The 25,742-nt window shown below is 37.2% G+C and overlaps 1 protein-coding gene across 2 annotated transcripts in view; it reads right to left on the bottom strand.

Annotated features, from left to right (window-relative positions):
* Positions 1-3,834, bottom strand: part of SPTA1 (spectrin alpha, erythrocytic 1) — a 158,040-nt gene extending 154,206 nt beyond the window's left edge. Inside the window, exons 1-4 of one of the 2 annotated variants that reach the window (XM_024574725.4) lie at positions 3,784-3,834; positions 3,522-3,584; positions 2,132-2,371; positions 891-1,016 (exon numbers count right to left, since the gene is read on the bottom strand). In XM_024574725.4, the coding sequence (XP_024430493.2) occupies positions 891-1,016; positions 2,132-2,371; positions 3,522-3,524 (369 nt within the window). In that variant the 5' untranslated portion in view covers positions 3,525-3,584; positions 3,784-3,834. The remainder of the gene's footprint in view (positions 1-890; positions 1,017-2,131; positions 2,372-3,521; positions 3,585-3,783) is intronic. The other variant, XM_045181907.2, reaches the window with a different exon arrangement.
* Positions 3,835-25,742: the final 21,908 nt, after the last annotated feature.

Genomic DNA, 25,742 nt, shown 5'->3' with positions numbered 1-25,742 from the left:
AAATGATTTATATTTTATATCAATAAATAGCATTTAAGATTTTATGGTTACAGATTTTTCTTTCTAATAAGGTTCTATTCTGGTTAAAGTCTGTGTTTCCTGAGTATATTTTGTTGATAGTATCATGAGGTAGATTTTGCTAAATATAGGAAGACAAGCCATAATTTTTAAATATGTGATACAAATATTTTAGCAATTTAAAAAATGCACAAATGGTAAAAAGATTATATAAAAAGATCCTGAGTTGATTATTATCAACAAAAATGTGTTGGGAGAGTTCATAGATTAAACCAGAAAAGATCTGATACGTTATTAGTGGGCTCCAAAGTGGTGGTGGTCTTCAGTTTTCAAGGAGGATTTTCTGAAGGAAAGGGATTTTAAGAGTTTTTCAAAGTGATTAGGAGGATTTGGAGACCTACAGTAGTTAGTCTTACCATGTAGGCTAGGAAGAGAAAGAGGGATTATAGACAAAAGGATAAATATTTCAGAGAAGATTTCAAATGGAGAACATCATTTGTTAGAAAAGTTTAGGTGACAAGGACTCTGAAGTCTGAAGAAATAATTAGGACATTTGGGAAAGTCAATTCATCTGGGAAATGTAGAACAAGATTGAAGTGGGCTTGATATTGAGTTAATTCATTCTGCAGTGGCATAAGGAGGAAGGTGATGCCAACAATAACAGCTTTTGTATCATAACTCTTCTCCACACTTCAAGGGACAAAAGGACATCTGGTAATTTTTCTTGCTCCATCCCTGCTAGAAGTTAAGAAGTAAGAGCACTAATTCCAAACCAACTACATCAAAGTTTATATTCAGTTTAATCATTTAAAGCCCTGATAAAGTAATCAACAATTGGAAACTTATCTTGGAAAGCCCTCCCACATATTTACCTTGGTGTCCTCGTGGGCAAAATGTCCTTCAGCAAATCGGACTTTCCTGATTTCTTCCAGCTCAGGAATGACCCTTGATTTTGCTTGTACCTCTGCTTCAAAGGATTCATGCTTTTGATATTTTCCCTAAAGTTTAGAAATCAGAGTTTATAGCTAATGAAGCCTACTCTTCATGGACCATAAAGAGGTCTCTTTGTTCTCTTCTTACTTTCAGTCAGAACTATTTGTTGCTCAACTCAGAGTGAGCAATCACCTATGACCACAGCTGGAGAAGTCGCATCCTAAAAGAAATGGTCACTCTAGGCAGAACCACTGCACACAGGTTTTTAAAGGGCCCCAGGCTCAAAGTCAGTGATCATAGAGAAAGGTTTTATTTATGTACTTATTTTGGGGAAAATTTCCATGCAATACAATACCTTATTATTTTAAGGTCTCAGTTGTCTCCTGGGGAAATGAAAGAATGCAATACAGTTTTTCCTCTTCAGAAAAAAATTCCTTTTTAGAAAAGAAAAACTAAGTGCAGTAGAGAACGATGAAGAAGATAACCATTATAATAATGCCTTTTTCATAAATTAAGTTTATACATACCAAATTACATTATTGTTGTCATATATATTAATACATTTAATTTATAAATTAAATAATTAATCATAATTATTGTCCCTTTTAGGAATGTAACTCTTGTGATCATGATTATGCTATAGGTTATAATATATATAAGGGTAAGAACTTCCCTAAACTTCTACCCCTGTATCCAATCAGTCTAGTTAATTTGGACTTAACTAGAGATATGAATAGCCATTTGCAGAAAACCAGGAAAAACCCAGGTGAACTCATGTCTTTCCAAGGAGAGTGGAAATCAATTGTTTCAGAAGAATTGGTGTTTCTTCACCTCAGTTCCATCCTTAATGTCACAAAATATTAAAATCACATGAATAAATTCCATAAATTCTTACATCACTGCTTTGTCTATATTTTAACATCAGATTAATAATATATCCATAGAATGTTATCTAGAATGATTTTCCTTTGTAAATGAGGCACTGAAGCTTGAGTAGCCCATACGTTAATTTGAAGATATAGGCTACCTAAGGGCAAAATTACTGTCCCTAACAGATAGTCTAATCTTTCTATTACATCCTCATCCTACAGTTAACCATATACATATTTACATTACAAGAATATTTCCCTTTTTAGAGATCATTTGATCTGTTCTGGGGAAGTTAGTGGAATTGAGTGACCTGTATGTTAGTTGGGTCTTCATAGCTCTTATCTCCTGCAATCTTGAGTTTCTCCAAAATCCATTTCTCCAAGTCATCTGCATCGCGTCTGAAAACCTGGTAGTGATAGGACTCTTCAAGTTTCTGGCCCTTCTCAGCAACCAGCTTCTTGAACCTCTGATACCGAGTCAACACCTCCTGACGCCTCTCCTGGATCTCTTCTGCTGTTTCTAGCACCTTTGGCCCACTGCTGTCCATAGCCTGCAAGTTAAAATAGCTTATATCCATTTCTGGTCCTCAAATTTCTAGTATGCTATCCCTTTTATGTGTCCCTAGGTATCTACTCTTGTTGGACTTATGTTCAGGTATCTTTAATCCCATAAAACTTGTAGAAGGGCTGAGTACATTTATATGTACAACTAGGCTAATAATTCTCAGTCAGACTGAACACTTTCTGACTTTTCATATAAACTTGTGCCAGAATTTATTAAGTTATATAAATAGAATTTGGAGTAATAATATAAGTTATGTTTAAATTAGTAAAATCACAGTTTCAGATGGATAAAAATGTAATTTTATTGCTTTCCAAGACTAATAAGTTTGACAAGTACTAATCATTTTTAACTCAATTTAATGAATGATGTAAAAATAGCTTGGAATTAACTTCACTAATGATACACACAAAAGTTTTAAAATGTTGAGAAAATACAAAAAAAGAATCAATAAATATATATTTGAAAAAATGTTGTTTTCTTCTTCCCTTAAAATGTAGCCCATTTATTTTTTACTTATTTGCCTAGTTCACAAGTACTACAAACCAAAACTTCAGTCCCTCTTCTACTCAATTATCACAAATTTCAAATTATTAATATCTTAGTAATTGCCTTTTAAAATGTAAAACATTGTACTTTCAAACAACATAAAATATTTTCTTTCTATAGTGGAATCTCCTTTGTGACAATATCCTGCAAAATATCCACAGAGTCCATCTTAATTCATCTGGATAAAGGCACAGTCTCCCCCCTTATTTCAGTCAGAGCACTCAATATAAAGTTCAAAACTTTTTTTCTCTTTCTTTCTGAATACAATTATTACTCTCACTGGCTTTTACTGGTTTGGCTACAGAATTAAATCATTCTATGGGAACTCAAATCAGTATTGTGTATCATTTTATTCCATGTTACTTAGTCATTCTCTGGAAACCCATGTAAACAGCTTATAGTGGATTTTAGTGCTGTATAGTCACAAGTTCAAGGTCATTGTTTAAAGTGAGATACTCACAAAAGTGAGAAGTAGAATTTAACTTCTCCATAAGAGTAAAAAAACAGTTCTTAATCCTCCTGTCAAAGATAGTACAGAATGTTCAAAGGAGATAGGTTTTCTAATTATATTAGGGACAAATTGTACTCACCATTTCCTTTGGAAAGTGTTCCAGTTTTCCTAAAAGTCTAAAACCTGGGAAAATAAAGTGTATCTGAGAGAGAGAGAGAGAGAGAGAGAGAGAGAGAGAGAGAGAGAGAGAGAGAGAGAAAGAGAGAGAGACAGACAGAGAGACAGAGACAAAGAGAAACAGAGAGAGAGAGAGGAAAATTCAAGTGGAATTGTCTAGTCTAATTCAAATAGTGACTAGAGAAATGTTACATATGCGGCAGAGGGGAAAAGAAGCCTCTTACTTGGACTCAGAATCCCACCAGCTATAACCTACATTATCTACAGGAGACAGATTCAGCTGAGGCAGCTGCAAACTTTCACAGACCCTGAGTGACTCAGCTGTTTTGGGGAATTATGGCTCTTAAAGTTTCTCAGTAGGACTTTATAAAAAATGAAAAGTTTTTTTAGTTGAAAAGTAGAAAGAAAAAAGTTATGATATAAGATAAAGAGGTTGTATTATAATTGTGTTTTGTTTCTTTTATTAGTTTCAGATTTTTTGTATGAAAGTCATAAATTAAAAAATGTTGTGTTCCCCATTCTTCAGACTCTGCAGAATTACAAGAACTTAGTACATACATAAGGTCTTGTTTCAGTATATCCCTAGGAGATACAACTCAACAACTCATACAAACTGCTGGGCAGATTTTTAACAGCCTCAATGTCAACAGGGTATTCTAATTCTTGCTGTAGAGCCTTTGCATAAAGAGAAAAAAATTATTACTGGCCTCATAGATTGGATTTTTAAAATCTGATTTAGATCTACTCTTAATAATTTAAATAGAAGGAACAAAGGAATTTAACATACATATGTTTATTTGTATTTCATAAAGCAAAAATTAAGATACCTCATTTGACAAAGTAACGAAGTTACAAATCATTTGAAAATGAGACTGAGATCTAAAATGTGATATAAAAGTCCTCCTGTTTCATTAATTATTTTTAATGGAGAGAAAAAGGAGCAGAAATTCCTTAACAATGGCATAAATTTCTAAGGCAACTTAATAAAAATGAAACAAACAAACAAAAATAGTAGAATGGTTTCAGATTTCCTATAAAGCAGTGGCACTATCCATTCCAGTGTAAATCCAATTTGAATAATCTAGTTTTCATGATCTACTAGATTAAATCAAGGTTCTACATTTCTGGTATTCCTTATTCCTATATCATCTCACCCAAAGAAATCAAGAGAACTTTAAATTCTTTCCTTGAAAGTTTAGTACTACTTTACTTTTTCATATAGTTTTATTATATTCAAATCAAATTTGAGTACTAAAGGCAAGAACACAAATCTTAAAGAATGCATTATATCACACACACCAAGGAACTTCTGACTGGAGTTGGGGTGAGGAGGTAATATTTCTGGTCTTTATTAAAAAGGTAAGAAGAACCATCTTTAATTAGAATCTATCATAATAATGTATATAGCATCATTATTATTTTACATTAGTTTCTAATCTTTAGAAGATTTGCGAAACAAGTACCATAGTCCCCATTTTTAAGATTCTATTTATTTACTTTTAGAGAGAGGGGAAGGGAGTGAGAAGAGAGGAAGAGAAACATGTGAGAGATACAGTTGGCTCTCACACACCCCCAGCGAGGGACCTGGCCTGCAACCCAGCCATGTGTCCTGACTAGGAATCTAACCAGCAACCTTTCCATTAATTGAGCCACACCAGCCATGGCCATAATCCCCATTTTTATGAGAAAAAAGAAGTAGTCTCTGAGAAGTAAGCTCATCCCATAGTTACCTGGTTTGTGTGTTTTAAAACAAAGTCAAATCCATGTGAGTATAACCATCATGGCACTGTGTTCTTCATCTGTTTTAGTCAATCTTCTCTTAGTCTATCAACATTTCTGGTTGTCTTATTCAAGGATCTTCTTACCAAGAGTGCCAACCATGTGATAACCTAGACTAAACAAATGATAGGGTACAATAAGCAGGACTGGCCATCCTGAAATGAAATAAAGTGGATAAGTATAATAGTCTTTAAAGCAGGTAACAATGTAAATATGCACAGGAGACAGTCAGAAGAGAGGTTTCATACTGATGAACAAATGTCCTTTGAATTTTCAGTCATTATATCTAGGAAAGATTCAAGGTAAAAATTTCTCTGACAACACTCTGGCAATTATCTTGGCAGCTGCTGACTGAAAATTTAGTCCCACCTTATCTCCTCAGTCCTTTTAGACTGACAAAGTTTTTCCAGTCTCTAAGCATTGCTTACCATTATTAGTATGAGTATCAGGGTGCATCCTTGGGACAGATGGAAGGGCATAATGAGAAAATCTTAAACTCTTGTAGCTTAACACTTGGACCTCTAACCTCTTGCCAGTTATATAGTTTTACAAGAATGCCTATTGGCTCTCATGACACAGATACCCTGGTTAGAGGAGGTTAGGAAAAGAATGCATGACAAATACTGTGGAAATTTAGATTCATGTAAATGATTAAAACAATGTTGTACTGTATGAGTACTGAGAGGCTACAGAGGAAGCTTGAGTTCATCACAGGCAGCTTCACTAAAGAGAAGTCTTCATTTAATTTTACAGGAGCAATTTGGAGGGTAACTGTATTTGGTCACAGTTATCAGGTCTCGGCAGATATGTTTGGCACACACTAGTTTAATCTTCATTGCCCAGCTTGCCTGAACCTCTTCTCAGTTATCAGATTTTCCGTTCCTGGGCCCAGAAACTCCAAGAAATGCTTTATATAAAAAAATTTCTGAAGTCTTTGCAATTTGCATCGCTAAAATTCATTACTTTACTGTAGATTTTCTGGACACCAACTTTCTCTGCTCATTTAATAACAGGAACAATATGTTAATTTTAATGTAAGATTATTTTTTGGAAGAGAGTTTATCATTATTTTATTATTAAAATATTATTTTTCTTTCTCCATAATTAGTTCTTGTTTAAAAGTATATCTAATTTTTGTCTCCTAAATGGGTTAGAATATTAGAAAATCTTATTTGAAAATGTGAGAAAAACATTTTGCAGTTTATTGTATCTATATAAACTCTTACCACTTTAGGTTCTTTGAAGTTATTTGCCCCTTACCTCTATTTGAAAAATCATACATTATTAAATTTTAAAATCTTATAATAAAAACTAGAACTCTTTTTTCCATACTATTATCTTCTCTTACTGTACCTTTTTTATTTTATTTGGTTTTTGTTTTATTTATTTGGTATTACTACATTGAATAAGAGAATATGAAACCCATATTTTTTTTTACAATGAACTATGAAATTGAAATACAAAGAAATCTTGGGTTAATGGAAAGTGTACTATTTTTTAAATAGAGGCATGTAATTTCAAGTCTTAATTATACCATTTAATAATCAGGTGATCATTGGAAATTTGTTTAAATTTTATTAACTATATACAGGGGATAGTAATGACTAATCTACCTATTTCATGGAGTTGTTATATGACTCAATTTAGATGGTTGATTGAAAAACACTTTATAATTAACAGAAAAAGAATGGTTAACTGATGTGAAGAATGCCAGCAATATGTATTTTAATTAATTCAAGTAATATATTTTATTCCGATTCATTAATTTTGAAAATCAGGATGTAAAAAGCAAACATCTGATATGGGATAATTTTTCAGGGAGGTAAATGCTTATATTTTACAGAATGATTTTCAATGTATCATTAGCAAATGATACACCGAAAATCTTACTTAAAATTGTTTTATGTTCCCATCCAGTAATAATCTATGAGCACAGCAACCTGGAAAGAAACTATATACAGCATGTACAATGTCTATAGAGTTAATTAAAACAATTCTTTCACCAGCCAAGATGGAGACATAGGTAGAAACCCCTGGGGTGGGGTGGAGGGGTGGGGAGAAAAGGCATACAACTGTAATTGAATAACAATAAAAATTAAAAAAAAAAAAAAAGAAACCCTTCACTTCCTCACACAACCAAAAGGAGGATAACAACCAATCTAAAATCAATAAACAACCAGAAGTGCCAGAAAAATCTAACTGCATGGAAGTCCGACAACCAAAGAGTTAAAGAAGAAACATTCATCCAGACCGGGAGGAGGGGCAGAGATGGGCAGCTGGGCAGAGAGGACACATGGCAAGGTTGCAGCTCCAAGAATGGACAAGGTGGTGGCTTGAGGACTGTGTGGTCACACATTCTCATGCAGATAAACCAGGAAGAACAACTAGGGAGCAAGACAGACTGTGCAACCCAGCGTTCCAGTGCAGGGAAATACAGCCTCAAAAACCTCTTATTTAAAATACCTGTGGGGGTTGAGACTGCAGTAGGAGAAACTCCCAGCCTCACAGGAGAGTTTGCTGGAGAGACCCACAAGGCCATAGAATGTACACAAACTCACCCACCTGGGAATCAGCACCAGAAGGGCCCAATTTAATTGTGGGTAGATGGGGAAGTGACTGAAAACTGGCAGAGAGCAGAGCAAGCAGCACTGTTCCCTCTCAGACCCATGAACCATACAGTGTCACAACGCAGCCACGTGGGTTGCCCTGGCCTGGTGAACACCTAAGGCTCCGCCCCTTACTACTTAACAGGGACAAAAAATAAAAAATGTATGTTTGAGAGAGAGAAAGAGACAGAGAGAAAAGGGATATTTGTACAAACAATGCTTTTGGCAGAGAAAACACCAAAGCAAAGACTGTTAGGTGGCTGCAGGCTGCTGTGTGTTTGGGAAGCTCAGTTAGGCAGCCTCTCTGGCTGGAGCCAAGAGAGTAGGTGAGAGAACTAAGGTCCCACAGTGATGCAGGGCCTTGTAGGTGATTGAAAGGACTGTGGCTACTACTCCTAATGACAAAGGAAGGTTTTGGAGGGTTTGGAAATATATATACATTACACAACTTTATTTATGTATTCACTAACTCCTGGTTGTTCTCTTTTTCCCCACTAGAATTGGAACTCCATGAGGATAGATTTGATTGCTTACTCACTGCTGGCATCTCTAAAGCCTAGATGAGTGCCTGGTGTATAATCAGCTCTTAATAAATATTTGTTAAGGGATTAAATATTAACAACTTGAAAAACAAACAAACAAAGAAACAAATAAAGGCCCAAATGAAAGAACAGTTCAAAGCTCCAGAAAAAATACAACTAAGCAACAAAGATATAGCCAACCTATCAGATGCACAGTTCAAAACACTGGTTATCAGGATTCTCCAGGAACTCATTGGGTACTTCAACAGCATTAAAAAAAAAAAAAAACTCAGGCAGCAATGAAGGTTGCATTATGTGAAATAAAGAAAAATCTACAGGGAACCAACAGTGACAGAAAGGAAACCAGGACTCGAATCAATGGTTTCGAGCAGAAGGAAGGAAAAAATATTCAACCAGAATAGAATGAAGAAACAAGAATTCAAAACAATGAGGAGAGGCTTAGGAACCACCAGGAAATCTTTAAATATTCCAACATCTGAATCATAGAGGTGCCAGAAGAAGAGGAAGAGGAAGAAATTGAAAACTTATTGAAAAAAATAACGAAGGAGAACTTCCCCAATCTGGCAAAGGAAATAGACTTCCAGGAAGTCCAGGAAGCTCAGAGAGTCCCAAAGAAGTTGGACCCAAAGAGGAACACACCAAGGCACAGCATCATTAAGTTACCCAAGATTAAAGATGAGGAGATAATCTTAAAAGCATCAAGAGGAAAGGAGACAGTTACCTACAAGGGAGTGTTCATAAAACTATCACCTGATTTCTCAAAAGAAACCTTGAAGGCAAGAAGGGGCTGGGAAGAAGTATTCAGTCATGAAAGGCAAGGACCTACATCCAAGAATAGTCTATCCAGCAAAGCTATCATTAAGAATGGAAGGGCAGATAAAGTGCTTCCCAGATAAGGTCAAGTTAAAGGAGTTCATCATCACCAAGCCCTTATTATATGAAATGTTAAAGGGAGTTACCTAAGAAAAGGAAGATCAAAAATATGAACAGTAAAATGACAACAAACTCACAACTATCAACAAATGAACCTAAAAAAATAAAAGAAAGAAAAACAATGAACACAAAAACTAAGCAAACTAGAACAGGAATAGAATCAGGGAAATGGACATCACATGGAGGGTTTTCAGTGGGGATAGGGAGGGGAGGAATAAGAAGGAAAGGTATAGGGAAGAAGAAGCATAATTAGTAGGCATAAAATAGATGGAGAGAAGTCAAAAATGGTATGGGAAAAAGGGAACTCAAAGAACTTATATGTACAACCCATGGACATGAACTAAAGCGGGGGATGCTGGAGGGTTGGGAGATGCAGAGTGGAGGGGGGATAAAGGGAGAAAAATTGGAAAAACTGTAATAGCATAGTCAATAAAATATACTTAAAAAAGACTTGGGTAAGCAGTTAAAATATGCAATGCATGGAAAATAACAAATATGTTAAGAAGATATTTGACTGCCCATATTGAGTGATGTGCAAGTTAAAGCAACATTTGTTTGCCCATTAACTCGGTAAACACTTAAAATCTACTCAATTTTGGCAAAGGAAAGGGCAAAATCTATTTTATGTACTTTTTTTTTTGCTTTTTCCTTTTCTTTTTCAAAGTTTATTTTTAACAGTGAGGTATGCGTTATGTAATAAAATAGGGGATTACAGGAACTATTTTATGTACTGTTGAAGGGAATAAAAATTGATAACATCTTAAAAAAATAGTAAAATAAAACAATTCTTTCAGTGTCCATACATATCAGATTCAAGATGGAATCAAACTTTCAGATGATACTCTGAATTTGAGTTGGACCACAACATGATAATGTAGTTATTCATGCAATCTTAGGGAATGGTGAAAAGAAGCCACAGAAGTAAAAACATAGAGTCAACTGAGTATAGGACTTAGGAGTTATGATTGTGTGATAACAGAAGGGATTGTAGATGGCCAGATACCTGTCCATAGTCATGGGGAAATCCATGAACAAGAAATCCTCAGTAATGTCAGGGAGTAAAATAAATACATCTGTAGGAGAAACCCAGCAGGAGAAATGGTCTTCTGCTTACTGACTAGAATGGAGAGTATCTTGGGGATGATTATGGTATACCATATTTCCACTAAGGAGAGGCCCCAAAGAAGAAATACATGGGGATGTGGAGTTGGGAATCCACTTTGATGGAAAAGAAGACAATATGGACCCCAGTAATAATGAACAGGTAAATTAGGAGCAAGAGGATAAAAATAAGAGTCCATCCTCCTGCAAATGAGAAAAAATCATTAATATGAATTCAATCACTACTGTCAAATTCTTACTTGTCATCCTCTCAGATATGGGTCAGGAAAAAAAAAAAAGAAATTAGATCCCTGGACAACTGGTTTAGAGAATTAATTGGATAATCAATTTATTTATTACTTTATTTGTTTATTCAAACTTTTTTTATGGTTTATTTTTATTTTTACTTTTTAATTACTTTATTTTTGTTCAGTTACAGTTGTCTGCATTTTCTCCCTCCCACCCCCCACCCCAGCCAATCCCACCTCCCTTCCTTGGTTCATAATATGTTTTTATTTATTTATTTATTTATTTATTTATTTATTTAAATTTTTTAATTAAAATTTTTAATTACAATTTGCATTCAATATTATATTATGTTAGCTTCAGATGTACAGCATAGTAGTTAGAAAACCATACACTTTACAAAGTATTCTGCCTGGTATTTTCAGTACCAAACTGGCACCTTACATAGTTATTACAATATTATTAAATATATTTGTGAGATTTTCCTACATTCCATGTGCTCTGCAATATGTTTAAGTTAGGGGGGTCACTAATAAAGAGATAATGTTCCAAATATATAAATTGCTGTACCATTTTCTAGTTAACCACACCATGATATTCAGCTTGTATAGTATTTTGCATGTTACCCAAGAACATATTTTATAATTAGCAAAAATTTTCCACATATATATATAGTTTGAAATAATTTATATATAGTATTTGAAAATCATTTAAATCCTTCACTTATATCAGCCCCTCTCCAACTCAGGAAAAACAAAAGGGTTCTGCTCAAATACTACATCCCATAATGATTTCAGTCAGATTAAATTACTCTTTCTGTAGTAGTCCCATGGCAGTATATTTTGTGCTTTCTATGACATGGCTAACATTACAATATTATGTCTACTTCTCCAATTACTCCACATTACTCTATTTTAACCTAATGTTTTGCATTAACAGGTGCTCAGTTAAAGGGGGTAGAAATAAATTCTATTGAAAGTGAATGCTAAGTGAAGTAAGTTAAGCAGTGAAAGATAAATACTATGTGATCTCACCTAAAAGTGAAACATAATCAACAAAACAAATAAGTAAGCAAAATATAACCAGAGACATTGAAATTCAGAAGGAACTGACAGTAACCAGAGGGGAGGTGGGAGGGGACAATGGAGGGAAAAAGGGAAAGGGTTTTCAGAAACATCTATAAAGGACACATGGAAAAAACCAAAAGGGGATAGGATCAAGCAGGGGAAGTGGGGATGGCTGGGGTGGGGGGAATGGTGGGGGACAAATGGAAACAATAGTACTTGAACAACAATAAAAAATTTGGAAAATAATAAATTTCTATTCAGTTCAATTTCACTATGTGGTAACATAATGTCAAAGAAAATGACAGGCCAAGTGACAAAGGAACCAGATAAATGTGAACATATAACTCTCTTGGCATGATAAAAGTTTTAACTGAATATGACATTAAGAAATACTGTAAATATAAAATGAAAAAAAGTGTAACATGACATAAAGTAATTATCACAGCAATTTCAATGAACAATTTTCTGCTTGGTATAATTTTATTTTCTGTCTACTAACAACAACAACAACAAAAAACCCTCTATATATTTGGGATTCAAATGGGTACCAAACATCAAGTTGGCTTGTATCTGTTAATTTTTGACATTATGACATGAACCCTTCTAGAAATTTTTACTTGTAATAACCCAGTGTGACATCATAAAGAGTTATTTAAAAGTTTGTAATAACTGCTATGAAAGAGACAAATAAAAACCACTAATCAAAAAGAAAACCAAAAAAACAACCCAGAACTGCCAGTAACCAGAGGGGAGTGGGGAGAGGGATAGTGGGGAAAAGGGGAAGGTCCATCAAGGAACATGTATAAAGCACACATGGAAAAAGACAAAGGGGGTAGTTTCAAAGGTGGGAGGTGGGGATGGGTGGGGCAGGGGCCCATGGTGGGATGAAAATGGAGATAACTGTACTTGAACAACAATAAAAAGAAGAAAATAAAAGTGAGATAAAAAAAATTTTTTAAAGCGAAGAGATAAGTAGCATATGGCTGAGCTGGCAGGATTCATAAACAGCAACTTCAACCTTAATTCTGAAAACTGAGAAAAAGTTTATCATCTCCCTTTTTCCCAGAGATGAATGTAATACATTTAGTTCTTCTGGGTGGATGCATCCTATATGAAGCAAGAAAATAATGTGTAGAAAAAGAAAGATAAATTAGAGGTAGAGAAAATGCTTGACTACTTGATCTCCAATATTTTTGGAACAGGAGAAAATAAATAAATAATAAACAAACAAATAAAAATGCCTTGTCCCAGTTAATGAAGCAATTATTCCTCCAGTTGTTTAGGCCAAAATTCTTGAATTCAATATTATTTCCCCTTTTCCCACCCTCACATCCAATCAGTAAGCAAGTCAGTCAGGGATACTTTCCAGAATCCAACTACTTAAAACATTCACACTGCTGCCCCAGTCTAATCCATCAACACTTGCCCAGGTTCTTGCAATAGCTTCCAAACTTGTCTGCTTCTGCCCTTGCTCCTTTTCAGTCTGTCCTCAGCACAAGAGAAATCCTATTAAAAGATAAATTATTAAAAAGATAAATTAAATAATTCCTTTTCCAATGGGTTTTCACTTCACTCTAGTGGTCTTTTAGTTCTCCTGTAATTTGGTCCCACAATGATTTTTCTGACTTCATTATTTACTTCTTCATACCCACCCTAGCACTTATATCCACATCTTACCTGCAATGCCCTTACCTCAGAGTCTTTGCACTTCTATTCCTTTTACTTACAGCATTCTCCCTTATAATATAAAAATGCCCAGATCTCCTTTCCTGTACTTATTTTGGTCATTATTCAAATATTACATGCTGAAAGAGGTCATTACAAATTACCCAAGTATTAGGAGGTCATTTCTAATTACCCTGTATAAAATTTACCCCAGTCCCTAAACTCAATATTCCCTAGCCATGTATTGTTGTTTTTTTACTGTTTTCTCTCTTCTTACTTTTGAATACATAGTCATATTTTATTTAGGTTATTTTCTAACATCTATAAATACAAAGTTTTATCTTTTTTGGTATAGTTTTATATGTAATGGCTAGAACATCAATTTAGACAGATTTGGCACATAATACTTTATTTAAAATTAACCTGAATTCTGCTTAGGTTGCTTTTGTATGTACAGGAAGTTTCTTCAAATGCCTAGGACAAAGATAGTTCAAAGTCCCTTTCACTGATGGAGAAGTTATAAGTAGGCAAATATGCTCTCATATTATACAGAAAATTGGCAAAAGTGTTAGTGATTTCAGGTTATGAAGATGTGCATATGAATAACAGACTGGTGATGGGAGAAAAATTCAGAGCTTAAGACTAAAATACCTAAGAAATTATTAAATTCTAAGCTGTATAATGACCAGCATTTTAAAGCAATTTCAAATTCAGCCTGTAATTAAGTTTTTTATTGTTGTTCAAGTACAGTTGTCTCCATTTTCACCCCACCACAGCCCCCCACCCCACCCATCCCTGCCTACCATCCTCAGATCTACCTCCTTTGGCTTTTTCCATGTGTCCTTTATACATGTTCCTTGACGGACCTCTTCCTACCTTCCCTCATTATCCCTCTCCCCTCCCCTCTGGTTACTGTCAATTTGTTCTTTATTTTAATGTTTCTGGATATATTTTGCTTGCTTCTTTGTTTTCTTTTAGAATGCTTGTACATTCTTGCTGTAAGATACACACGAACTTAATTTTTTACCAACCATTTTTTTCTTCAATATAGAGACACTCTGTTTAAAATCAGTTATTTCAACTTCTAAAAAATTAAAAATATAGCAAGAAAATGTCAAAAATGAAAAGTAACACCTAGCATTTTTCCTTTTTGTATTTTTCATAGGTGTGATAACACAGAAAAATCTTAAGTCATGAAGCAATTCAATAGTTACTTATTGATGCCATTACATTGTAGATTTCAGAGCTAGGGACAGGGATAAGTGCAAATATTAATCAACGGCCACAGTGCTTTAAGTAAAATGTATTAATTATAGTATCCTAAATGTATTAATTATAATACAATGGCCATTACAATATTATTGACTGTATTCCCTAAGCTGTTGTTGGGAACCACCCTGCCTGGTTTCAGAAGCTGTAATCCCCCATGGTTAAGGCTGAGTCAGAGACCTTGGGACCAAAAGCCACTAAGGAGACAAAGCTTATCTCCCTGGCAGGGGCACCACCTCTGCCCACTTTACCCTGCTTGGCCCTGAGCCTGACCAATTAGCCAATAACAGGTAAGATTCCTCAAGGGAGGGATGACCTAAGACAGGCATGGTCATGAAGAGGCCCTCAGGGAAGGACTTGAGGGGCTATAGAAAAAGGGGATGATGGACCCTTGCCCCTTGGCTTTGACATAGCCTGAGTCGTCATTCTGTCTGCAAGAAGTCCGCTAATCCTTTGGCTGCCTTACTTCCCCTGCTTGACCTAAGCCTGAAACAATGCCAGAGGTGGGTGTGGCCCTGTGCTGGAAAGGGCAGGTTCCTTGGGGAGATCAGGCCTAAGAAAGAATGCATAAAATCCTGTGAAACCTGCTTTGCTAATACCCTCAATTTAAATGATAAGGGTCCAAGCCTGAAATGAGTTTGTTTCCCAAAGTCTTATAACCCTTTAGCTGACTCTGACTCAGAATAAGCCCTCAGAGTTCTTTGTTATCTATTGTTTGATCCTTACTGCCTGACAATGATTGATGAGATTTACCTGTATTCCTGTGCAAATTGAACCCAATAAAAGCCCATTGAGGAAAAGGCTCTTCGACCTTCTCCTTTGAGAGATACGCCACCTTTCCTCCCCAAGCCCATTATGTCTGGGTAGACTAATTCTCATCAGTGGCTGGGGGGGGGGGGGCCTGCAGGTGGAGCCCCCCCACAGGCTGTACTCTACATTCATGTGACTTAATTTGTGTTTTGGGTTTCTTTGGATACATATCCAGATGTCGAATTGCTGGGTCATAAAATAGCCCTGTTTTTAATTTTTAGAAGAACTTCCACACTTTTCCAGAGTGACTGCACTACTTTGCATTCCCACCAACATTGCATGAGGGCTCACTCTTCTCCATATCCTTGCCAAGACTTATTGGTGATTTATTGATGATAGCCATTCTGACGGGTGTAAGATAATATCTCATTATCTTCTTTGGAAAATTGTTTATTCAATTCCTCAGCCCATTTTTTAATTAGACTATGTTTTAGTTTGTTTGGGGGATTTTTGGTATTGAGTTGTATGAAATTTAAAAAATCCAAGATGAGGGAAGACACCCAAACTATTTTTATGAAGCCAACATCATCCTAATCCCAAAACCAGATAAAGACATAACAAAGAAGGACTACTTCAGGGCAATATCACTGATGAACATAGATGCTGAAATCCTCAACAAAATATTGGCAAACCGCATCCAGCAATACATTAAAAAGATCATACACAATGACTAAGTGGGATCATCCCAGGGATGCAAGGATAGTACAATATTCACAAATCAATAAACATAATACATCACATAAACAAAAGGAAAGACAAAAATCACATGATCATATCAATAGATGTGGAAAAAGCATTTGATAAGGTACAGCACCCATTTCTGATAAAAACACTCAGCAAAGTGGGAATAGAGGGAGCATTCCTCAACATAATAAAGGCCATATATGAGAGACATACAGCTAACATCATACTCAATGGACAAAAACTTAGAACTTCCCCACTAAGATCAGGAAGAAGACAAGGATGCCCGCTGTCACCACTCCTATTCAACATAGTATTGGAAGGCCTAGCCACAGCAATCACACAAGAAAAGGAAATAAAAGGCATGCAAATTGGAAAAGAGGAAGCAAAACTGTCATTGTTTGCAGATAACATGATAGTGTACATAGAAAATCCTATAGACTCCAGCAAAACCTGCTATACCTAATAAAGGAATTTGGCAAAACAGGGGGATATTCAGAAATAGGAGGCATTTTTGAATACCAACAATGAGATATCAGAAACAGAAATCAAGGGAAAGAATCTCTTTTGATATAGCAACAAGAAAAATAAAATACCTAGGAATAAACCTAACCAAAGACGTAAAAGACCTGTAGTCAGAAAACTACACAACACTGAAGAAAGAAATTAAGGAAGACACCCATACACAAAAATAAATTCAATGTGAAATAAAAGACTTAAATATAAGTTGTGACACCAGAAAAGTCCTAGTGGAGAACATAGGCAGGAAAATCTCAGATATTCCATGCAGCAAAATTTTCAATGTTATGTCCCCTAGAGCAAGGGACATAAAGGAAAGAATAAACAAATGGGATCTCATCAAAATAAAAAGCATCTTCATGGCTAAAGAAAACAGCATTAAAATGAAAAGAGAACCAACTGTATGGGAAAACACATTTGCAAATGATACCTCAGACAAGGATTTGATCTCCAAAATACATAAAGAACTCAAACAGCTCCATTCTAAGAAGACAAGCAACCCAATTAAAAATGGGCAAAGAACTTGAATAGACACTTCTCCAAGGACAGCATACAGAGGGTCTAGGGTCATTTGAAAAGATGCTCAGTATTGCTAGCCATCAGAGAGATGCAAATTAAAACCACAATGAGATATTACTTCACACAATTGAGAATGGCCATCATAAACAAATCAACAAACAAGTGTTGCAGAGTATGTGGAGAAAAGGGAACCCTAGTGCAGTGTTGGTGGGAATGCAGTCTGGTGCAGCTACTACAGAAAAGACTATGGAATTTCCTCAGAAAACTAAAAATGGAACTGCCTTTTGACCCAGCAATTCCAGTGTTAGAATTATATCCTAGGAACCCTGAAACACCAATCCAAAAGAACCTATGCACCCCAATGCTCATAGCAACACAATTTACAATAGCCAAGTACTGGAAGCAGCCTAGGTGCCCATCAGTAAATGAATGTATCAAAAAACTATGGTAGATTTACACAATGGAATTCTACACAGCAGAGAGAAAGAAGGAGCTCCTACACTTTGTGATACCATGGATGGAACTGGAGAGCATTATGCTAAGTGCAATAAGCCAAGTGGTGAAAGACAAATACCATATGATCTCACCCTTAACTGGAACCTAATCAACAAAATGAAGAAGCAAGCAAAATATAACCAAAGACATTGAAATTGAGAACAGGGTGACCATGACCAGAGGAGAGAGGGGAAGGGATAATGGGGGAAAAGGGTGAAGGGTTTACAGGAACAATTATAAAGGACATATGGACAATAACAAGGGGGGTGTGGAAACAGGGGAGGGAGCTGGGGAGAGCTGGGGAGGTAGGGGGAAAGGCATAAAACTGTAGTTGAACAACAATAAAAAATAATAATAATTTTAAAAACTGTGATACATATGTACAATGAAATATTACTCTGCCATAAAAATAAAATTTAACCACCACTGTGACAGCATGGATGAACATAGAGCATATTATGCTCAGTGAAATAAGTTAGAGTAAGATAAATACCATATCATTTCATTTATATGTGGAGTATAAAGAACAAAATAGAAACACTCAGAAACATAGAACAGACTGATGGTCGCCCAAGGGGTGAGGTGTTGAAGGACTGGGTTAAAAAGGTAGAAATTAGAAAGTACAAGTTGATAGTTACAAAATAATCATAGGAATGTAGAGTATAGCAGACAGAATATAGTCAATAATATTGAAGTGACCATTATGGTGCCAGGTAATGTCTAGGGAAACACTATACAAAGTATATGATTTTGCCCTGGCTGGTTGCCCAGTGGATTGAGTGTGGGCTGTCAACCAAACACTGGCTGGTTTGATTCCCAGTCAGGGCATACACTGGGTTGTGCACCAGTGTACAATGCACCAGTACGGGGTGCATGAGAGGCAACCACACATTGTTATTTCTCTCCCTCTCTTTCTACTTCCTCCTCTCTAAATAAATAAAATCTTTTATAAATAAATATAGTATGTGATTTTATAACCACTATGCTGTATACCTGAAACTAATACAAAATAATATTGAGTGTAAACTGTAATTGAAAAAAATAAAATTTAAATTAAAAAATTCAAATTAGGGAAAACCAAGGTGGAGGCGTAGGTAGACACACTGAGCCTCCTTGCACAACCAAAAGAAGGACAAAAACAATTTAAAAACAAAAAACAACTAGACTGACAGAATATCAAAACACATGGAAGTCCGACAACCAAGGAGATAAAAAAGAAACATTTATCCAGACCAGTAGGAGGGGCGGACATGGGCAGCCGGCGTGGAAGACTTGGAGCGATGCAGCAGGACCCAGAGCCATGGCAGATTGTGGAACGAATGAGGCAGGCAGTGCGACAGCTAGCAAACCCCGCAACCCCACATTTGCGCATAAATAAACCAGGAGGAACGGCAGGGGAGCAAAACAGTCTGCAGCAACCCAGGGCTCCAGCGCAGGGAAATAAAGCCTTAAACTTCTGATTGAAAACACCCATGGGGGTTGAGGAGGCAGCAGGAGAAACTCCCAGCCTCACAGGAGAGTTAGTTGGAGAGCCCCACAGGGGCCTAGAGCATCCACAGGCCCACCCACTTGGGAATCAGCACCAGAGGGGCCCGGTTTGATTGTGGGTAGCAGAGGGAGTGACTGAAATCCGGCAGAGTGGAGCAGGCACCATTGCTCCACCTTGGCCCCTCCCACCCATAGAGCTTCACAACACAGCCACCTGCATTACCCCGCCCTGGTGAACACCTAAGGCTCCGCCCCTTTATGTAACAGGCACACTGAGACAAAAAAAAAAAAAATGGCCCAAATGAAAGAACAGATCAAAGCTCTAGAAATAATTCAACTAAGCAGTGAACAGATAGCCAACCTATCAGATGCACAGTTCAAAACACTGGTAATTAGGATGTTCACAGAATTGGTTGAATTTGGTCGCAAATTAGATGAAAATATGAAGCCTATGCTAAGAGAAACAAAGGAAAATGTACAGGGAACCAATAGTGATGCAAAGGAAACTGGGACTCAAATCAACAGTGTGGACCAGAAGGAAGAAAGGAACATCCAACCAGAAAAGAATGAAGAAACAAGAATTCGGAAAAATGAGAAGAGGCTTAGGAACCTCCAGGACATCTTGAAACGTTCCAACATCCGAATTATAGGGGTGAAGGAGAAGGAGAAGAGGAAGAACAAAAAATTGAAAACTTATTTGAACAAATAATGAAGGAGAACTTCCCTCATCTGGCAAAGGAAATAGACTTCCAGGAAGTCCAGGAAGCTCAGAGAGTCCCAAAGAAGCTGGACCCAAGGAGGAACACACCAAGACACATCATAATTACATTACCTAAGATTAAACAGAGAGAATCTTAGAAGCAGCAAGAGAAAAGAACACAGTTACCTACAAAGGACTTCCCATAAGACTGTCAGCTAATTTCTCAAAGGAGACGTTACAGGCAAGAAGGGGCTGGCAAGAAGTATTCAAAATCATGAAAGGCAAGGACCTACATCCAAGATTGCTCTATCCAGCAAAGCTATCATTTAGAATGGTAGGGAAGATAAAGTGCTTCTCAGATAAGGTCAAGTTCAAGGAGTTCATCATCACCAAGCCCTTATTATATGAAATGTTAAAGGGACTTCTCTAAGAAAAAGAAGGTTAAAAATATGAACAGTAAAAGTGACAGCAAACTCACAGTTATTAACAACCACACCTAAAACCAAAACAAAAGAAAACTAAGCAAACAACTAGATCAGGAACAGACACAGAAATGGAGATCACATGGAGGGTTATCAACAGGGGACTGTGAGGACCAGATGCACTAACTAATGACTCCCTCCCCTAGCACCAACCAATCAGAGAGATAATGACCCTAAAAGGACACACCTGTGAAGGTGATTAATATTCTATCAAGATCCTCCCTGAGACCTCCCCTAAAATCCCCACCTTTGGAAGAGATAAAACCCCTCAAGAAAAAGGACCCATATTCATTCTCATTCTCATTCTCATTCTCTCTCTCTCTCTCTCCCCCCCCACCCTTCCTCTCTCTCTTACATGCTCCCACCTGCTCCCACCTTACTTCCCCCTTTCCTCAAGGTGTTTACCTTTGCTTACTTTCTCCTGAAATCAAAGGGTCCTTCTTTTGCCTTCGTAGCTTGTTTCCTGAGTCCACACAACCTACCTGGCTCAGTTATCCTACTTGTGTGACTTTTTAAATAAATTTTCTCTTATAATTAGAGTTCTTGGCTCTAAAGTCTTCCTCGGCCAAACTCAAAGACAGATCTGACATTGCTAATAACATCGAGTACCATTCGCCATTAACACTATGGTGCAGTATTTTCTTTCCTGGATTTAAAACAAAACAAAACAAAACAGTTGTGCCCCCCCAAAAATTGTGAAGTGCAGAATTGTTTAAATAGTGAAAAAAGGAGAAATAAATGAAGTATTTCAATAGGATTAATAAGAACTTCAGGGTTTGTCTCTGCTGTATAATTTGCTAAACAAAAAAGTTTTTCCTGTCTCTGTTTTCTCAAATCTATAGCCACAAAATTAGGAAATGTAGAATGGTGTTTAAGAACAAGTTTTTGAAGTAAGACAGACTGGGATTCATATTGTTATCCATCCCAAGTCCATGTACCTGATGCTTCAAAAGGGCCAAAATGAAACTATCAGAATTTAAGAGTAAGAGAAAAGGTTTATTGATCAATAAGTCACTAGCTTGAGAAGATGGGGGCACTTGCAGTTCCTCAAATCCATCTTCAATAAGTTCAGGTTTCTTTTATGTCACAGGAAGGAAAAATGGGTGGCACAAGAGGTAATTGAAGAGCACAAACATCTGGACACCAACAAAGATTGGAAGAACATTAATCTCCTTCCTCTGGGTCTCATGACCCCGATGATCTGAGTCTGGTCTTTTATATATAATATATATATATATATATATATATATATATGTATATATATATGTAAAATATATAATTACATATATTATTGATTATCCTATTACAGTTGTCCCAATTTTCTCTACCCTTTACTCCCCTCCACCTCGCACTCCCCATCCCACCAGCATTCCCCCACCCTAATATATGTCCATAAATCATGTAACTTCTTTGGCTTCTACTTTTCCAATACTTTTCTTAACCACCCCTGTGTATTTTGCACCTACCATTTATGTTTCTTATTCCCTGTACCTTTGCCCCCATTCTCCCCATGACCCCTCCCTGCTGTTAATCTTCCATGTGATCTCCATTTCTGTGATTCTATTCCTGTTCTAGTTGTTTGCTTAGTTTTTGTTTTGTTGTTTCTTAGGTTTGGTTGTTGATAGCTGTTTGTCATTTTACTGTTCATATTTTTGATCTTCCTTTTCTTAGATAAGTCCCTTTAGCATTTTATATAATAATGGCTTGGTGATGATGAACTCCTTTAACTTGACCTTATCTGGGAAGAGCTTTATCTTCCCTCCCATTCTAAATGACAGCTTTGCTGGATAGAGTAATGCTGGATGTAGGTCCTTGCCTTTCGTAATGTTGTATACTTCTTTCCAGCCCCTTCTTGCCTGTAAGGTTTCTTTTGAGAAATCAGCTGACAGTCTTATGGGAACTCCTTTGTAGGTAACTGTCTCCTTTTCTCTTGCTGCTTTTAAGAATCTCTCCTTCTGTTAAATCTTGGGTAATGTAATTATGATGTGCCTTGGTGTGTTCCTCCTTGGGTCCAGCTTCTTTGGGACTCTAAGCTTCCTGGACTTCCTGGAAGACTATTTCCTTCACAAGACTGGGGAAGTTCTCCTTCATTATTTGTTCAAATAAGTTTTTAATTTCTTCCTCTTCCTCTTCTCCTTCAGGCACCCCTATGATTTGGATGTTGGAACTTTTAAAGTTGTCCTGGAGGTTCCTAAGCCTGTTCTCATTTTTTTGAATTCTTGTTTCTTCATTCTATTCTAGCAGTTTATTTCTTCCTTTTGCTCCAGATTGTTGATTTGAGTGATGGTTTTCTTCCCTTCAGTGTTAGTTACCTATATATTTTGCTTTTTTCACTTTGCATAGCCTTCATTCTTTCTTCTATTTTGTGACCATACAAAAATAGAAATGGCTATTTTATAGCCATTTCTGTGGTCATCCTCATTACCAGTGTTTTGAACTCTGCATCTGATAGGTTGGCTAGCTCTTCATCACTTACTTGTATTTTTTCTGGAGCTTTGATCTGTTCTTTCATTTGGGCCATATTTCTTTGTCTTGGTGCACCTGTTACATTGTAAGAGGTGGAACCTTAGGTATTCACCAAGGCAGGACATACTATTTCACTGCATTGTGGCATTGTACATGGCAGGGGGGATCAGAGAGGGAGAAATGTTGCTTGCTTGGCTCTGGACCAGCTTTCAGTCACTTCTCCTGCTACCCACAAGCAAATTGGGCCCTTCTAGTGTTGATTCCTGGGTAGGTGGGTTTGTGTACATTCTAGGACCCTGTGGGTCTCTCTAATGAACTCTACTATGAGGCTAGGAGTTTCTCCCACTGCCACAACCCCTACAGATTTTTATAGACAGAGGTTTGAGGCTTTGTTCCTCCACTGCTGGAACCCTGGGTTGCATGGTCTATCTTATTCCCCAGTTGTTCCTTCCCATTTATCCACACCCAAATGTGGGACCACCCAGTCCAGCAGCTGCCATCTTGCCCAAGCAGCCCCCTTGCCTCATGCCCTCTGTGCCCTGGCTGCCTATCTCTGCCCTCCTACCTGTCTGAGTGAATATTTCTTTAACTCCTTGGTTGTTAGATTTCCATAGTTTGGTTTTCTAGCAGTTCTGATTATTTTTTCTTTTTTAAGTTTTTCGTTGTCCTTTTTGTTGTGTGAGGAGGCAATGTGTATCTACCTACACCTCCATCTTGGTTGGAAGTCCAAGGAGTCTTTATTCAAAGTCTACATAATTTTGGAAGAATGGCAGGCTTTTGCCTCAGAGACTATTCCCTCTAAAACACCCAAAGACAAATAACCCCATCATTATTTTCCATATTTGTTCAAAGCTGCACCTATAATTTCTTCTCCCATTTAAAACACTGTCCTTTAAGAAACACAGGTGGCTGCCGAATGACCATCCAGACCAGTTTTAGGCATCTTTTGTAGTCTGTGCATGTGCTGGAGTCCTATTTGCTGCATGTTTCCCTTTCCTCTGTTCCTATCTGCTAGCTTAGCACCTACACTGCACCCCTTCAGCCATCTGCTTTGCTGTACACCTGGCCAAGCAGGACTGTGTAGCATAGTGCCATGCCAGTCACCCATGCTACTGCCACTTCTCATACTGTGTTGTGGGGCCCAGGAATGCTGCAAGACCAGAGTCTCCAGGGCACATCAGTCCAGGAGTGCTCTGGTCCCTGACCAGGCAAATATGGAAAACCAGAAAGGAAAGGGTCCAAATCTCTACTCATTCTCCATTTAAAAATCCTAGCCCAAAATTATATGTGCCTTGGAAGCAAGAAGGAGGGTCTTTTTTTTTTTCCTCTGTCCAAACATTTCACTAGCCTGGTACATGTTCCATTCAGGGGCCTCCTCCTGCCACCTTGTTAACCTCCACAAATACATGTGTGCTGTGACCTTTTCAGCCTGCGCATACTTTGTATAAGCTTCCTCCTTCTGTGTCATAAGCTGCACTAGTTGGTTTATCCTTACCTCATGTATGAAAATCTATCATGTGCAGGCTGCTGTTTCAATTCCACCACCTCTGGCACTTACTCACTACTTCCTTTTCTGGGGCCTGTGAAGGCTCTTGTGTTGCCTCAGGGGTCCCTCCTCATTTACCAGATCCCCTTTATAACAGCACTTCCCCCATCCAGTCTGAATCTTGGGTATTTTTAGGTTACTAAGAATCTTTGTTGAGGTTTCAGGGGGCATCCCCTCATGACATGCAAGAACCCCATGGGAATTCCAACTCAACTGTAATTAAACAATTGGCTCACCTGGGGATGCACATATAAATATTGATCAGCTAGCTCTCTTGACTCCTCATGGCTATATTAGACAGCTTGGGTGGGGGGGGTGGGGATCTGAGGCACATAAAAGAGTTGGTGTGACTCAGGGGGTGAGAGCCTCATGGAGTTCAACCCATAAGTAGAGGTCAACCCACACTTTAACCCCCTAAAAATTTGTGCAGACTATACAGACTCAAAAATAAAACTAAAGTTAACATGAAAAATTGTGCATCTTAGGCTGGAAACACCCAGACCCCAATCTTCATCAATAATCCTAGAGTTATAGGAAGCTTTTACTTACAAGTAGTTTATGGGAATGGGAAAACTTAACTAAAAACAGTATCAATTTAGGATGGCCAAAATGCAGTATTCTCTGGGCACCTAAATTAATTTTTTTTCCATGCAAAATTAGAACATCCTGGCTTTAAAAGTAAACTGAATGAATAGGAAGCATATCTTGCTTTGGAAACCAGAAACTTCTAGGAGGACCACAAATAAATTATTTAAAAATATCAATTAATAAGAGTGGGGGCAGGGTAGGGGAGAGCAATGGGGAAAAAGGCAGGACAGCTGTAACTGAACAACAATAAAAAAAAGAAATAATAAAACATTTCATAAGAATAAATCTCAAATTCAAGTTAAAAAATTTAGAGACTATCTCTGTATAGGAGACCAATCTGCGTGGCATGGACCCAGCTCCCACTTGGAAAAGACAGTGGGGAGCGGGATCCAGCACACAGGACCCATGCCCATGGATAGGTTCTCCCATGGGGAATCAGGCCTGCATTGCACGTTGGCCGCTTTGAGACTTGTTTTTTGCTAAAACTCCCTCACCCTGAATAGAGGCAGCAAACATTCACTACATATCTTTAAAGTAACTTCCTAAAATCTATGCTAAACCTTCTAAGGACAGTGTAACCAGTTCAATCACTTTTCCCTTTACATTTGTAAATATCCATCCGTTTAATGTAATTAGCAACATCCTCTCCTTTATTTTCTGTAACCACCTAAAGGGAACCTG

This window comes from Desmodus rotundus, chromosome 12, assembly GCF_022682495.2.
Source record: "Desmodus rotundus isolate HL8 chromosome 12, HLdesRot8A.1, whole genome shotgun sequence".
NCBI lineage: Eukaryota > Metazoa > Chordata > Mammalia > Chiroptera > Phyllostomidae > Desmodus > Desmodus rotundus.
Note: the sequence above shows the minus strand (reverse complement) of the source record. Positions and strands in the feature narration are given on the sequence as shown.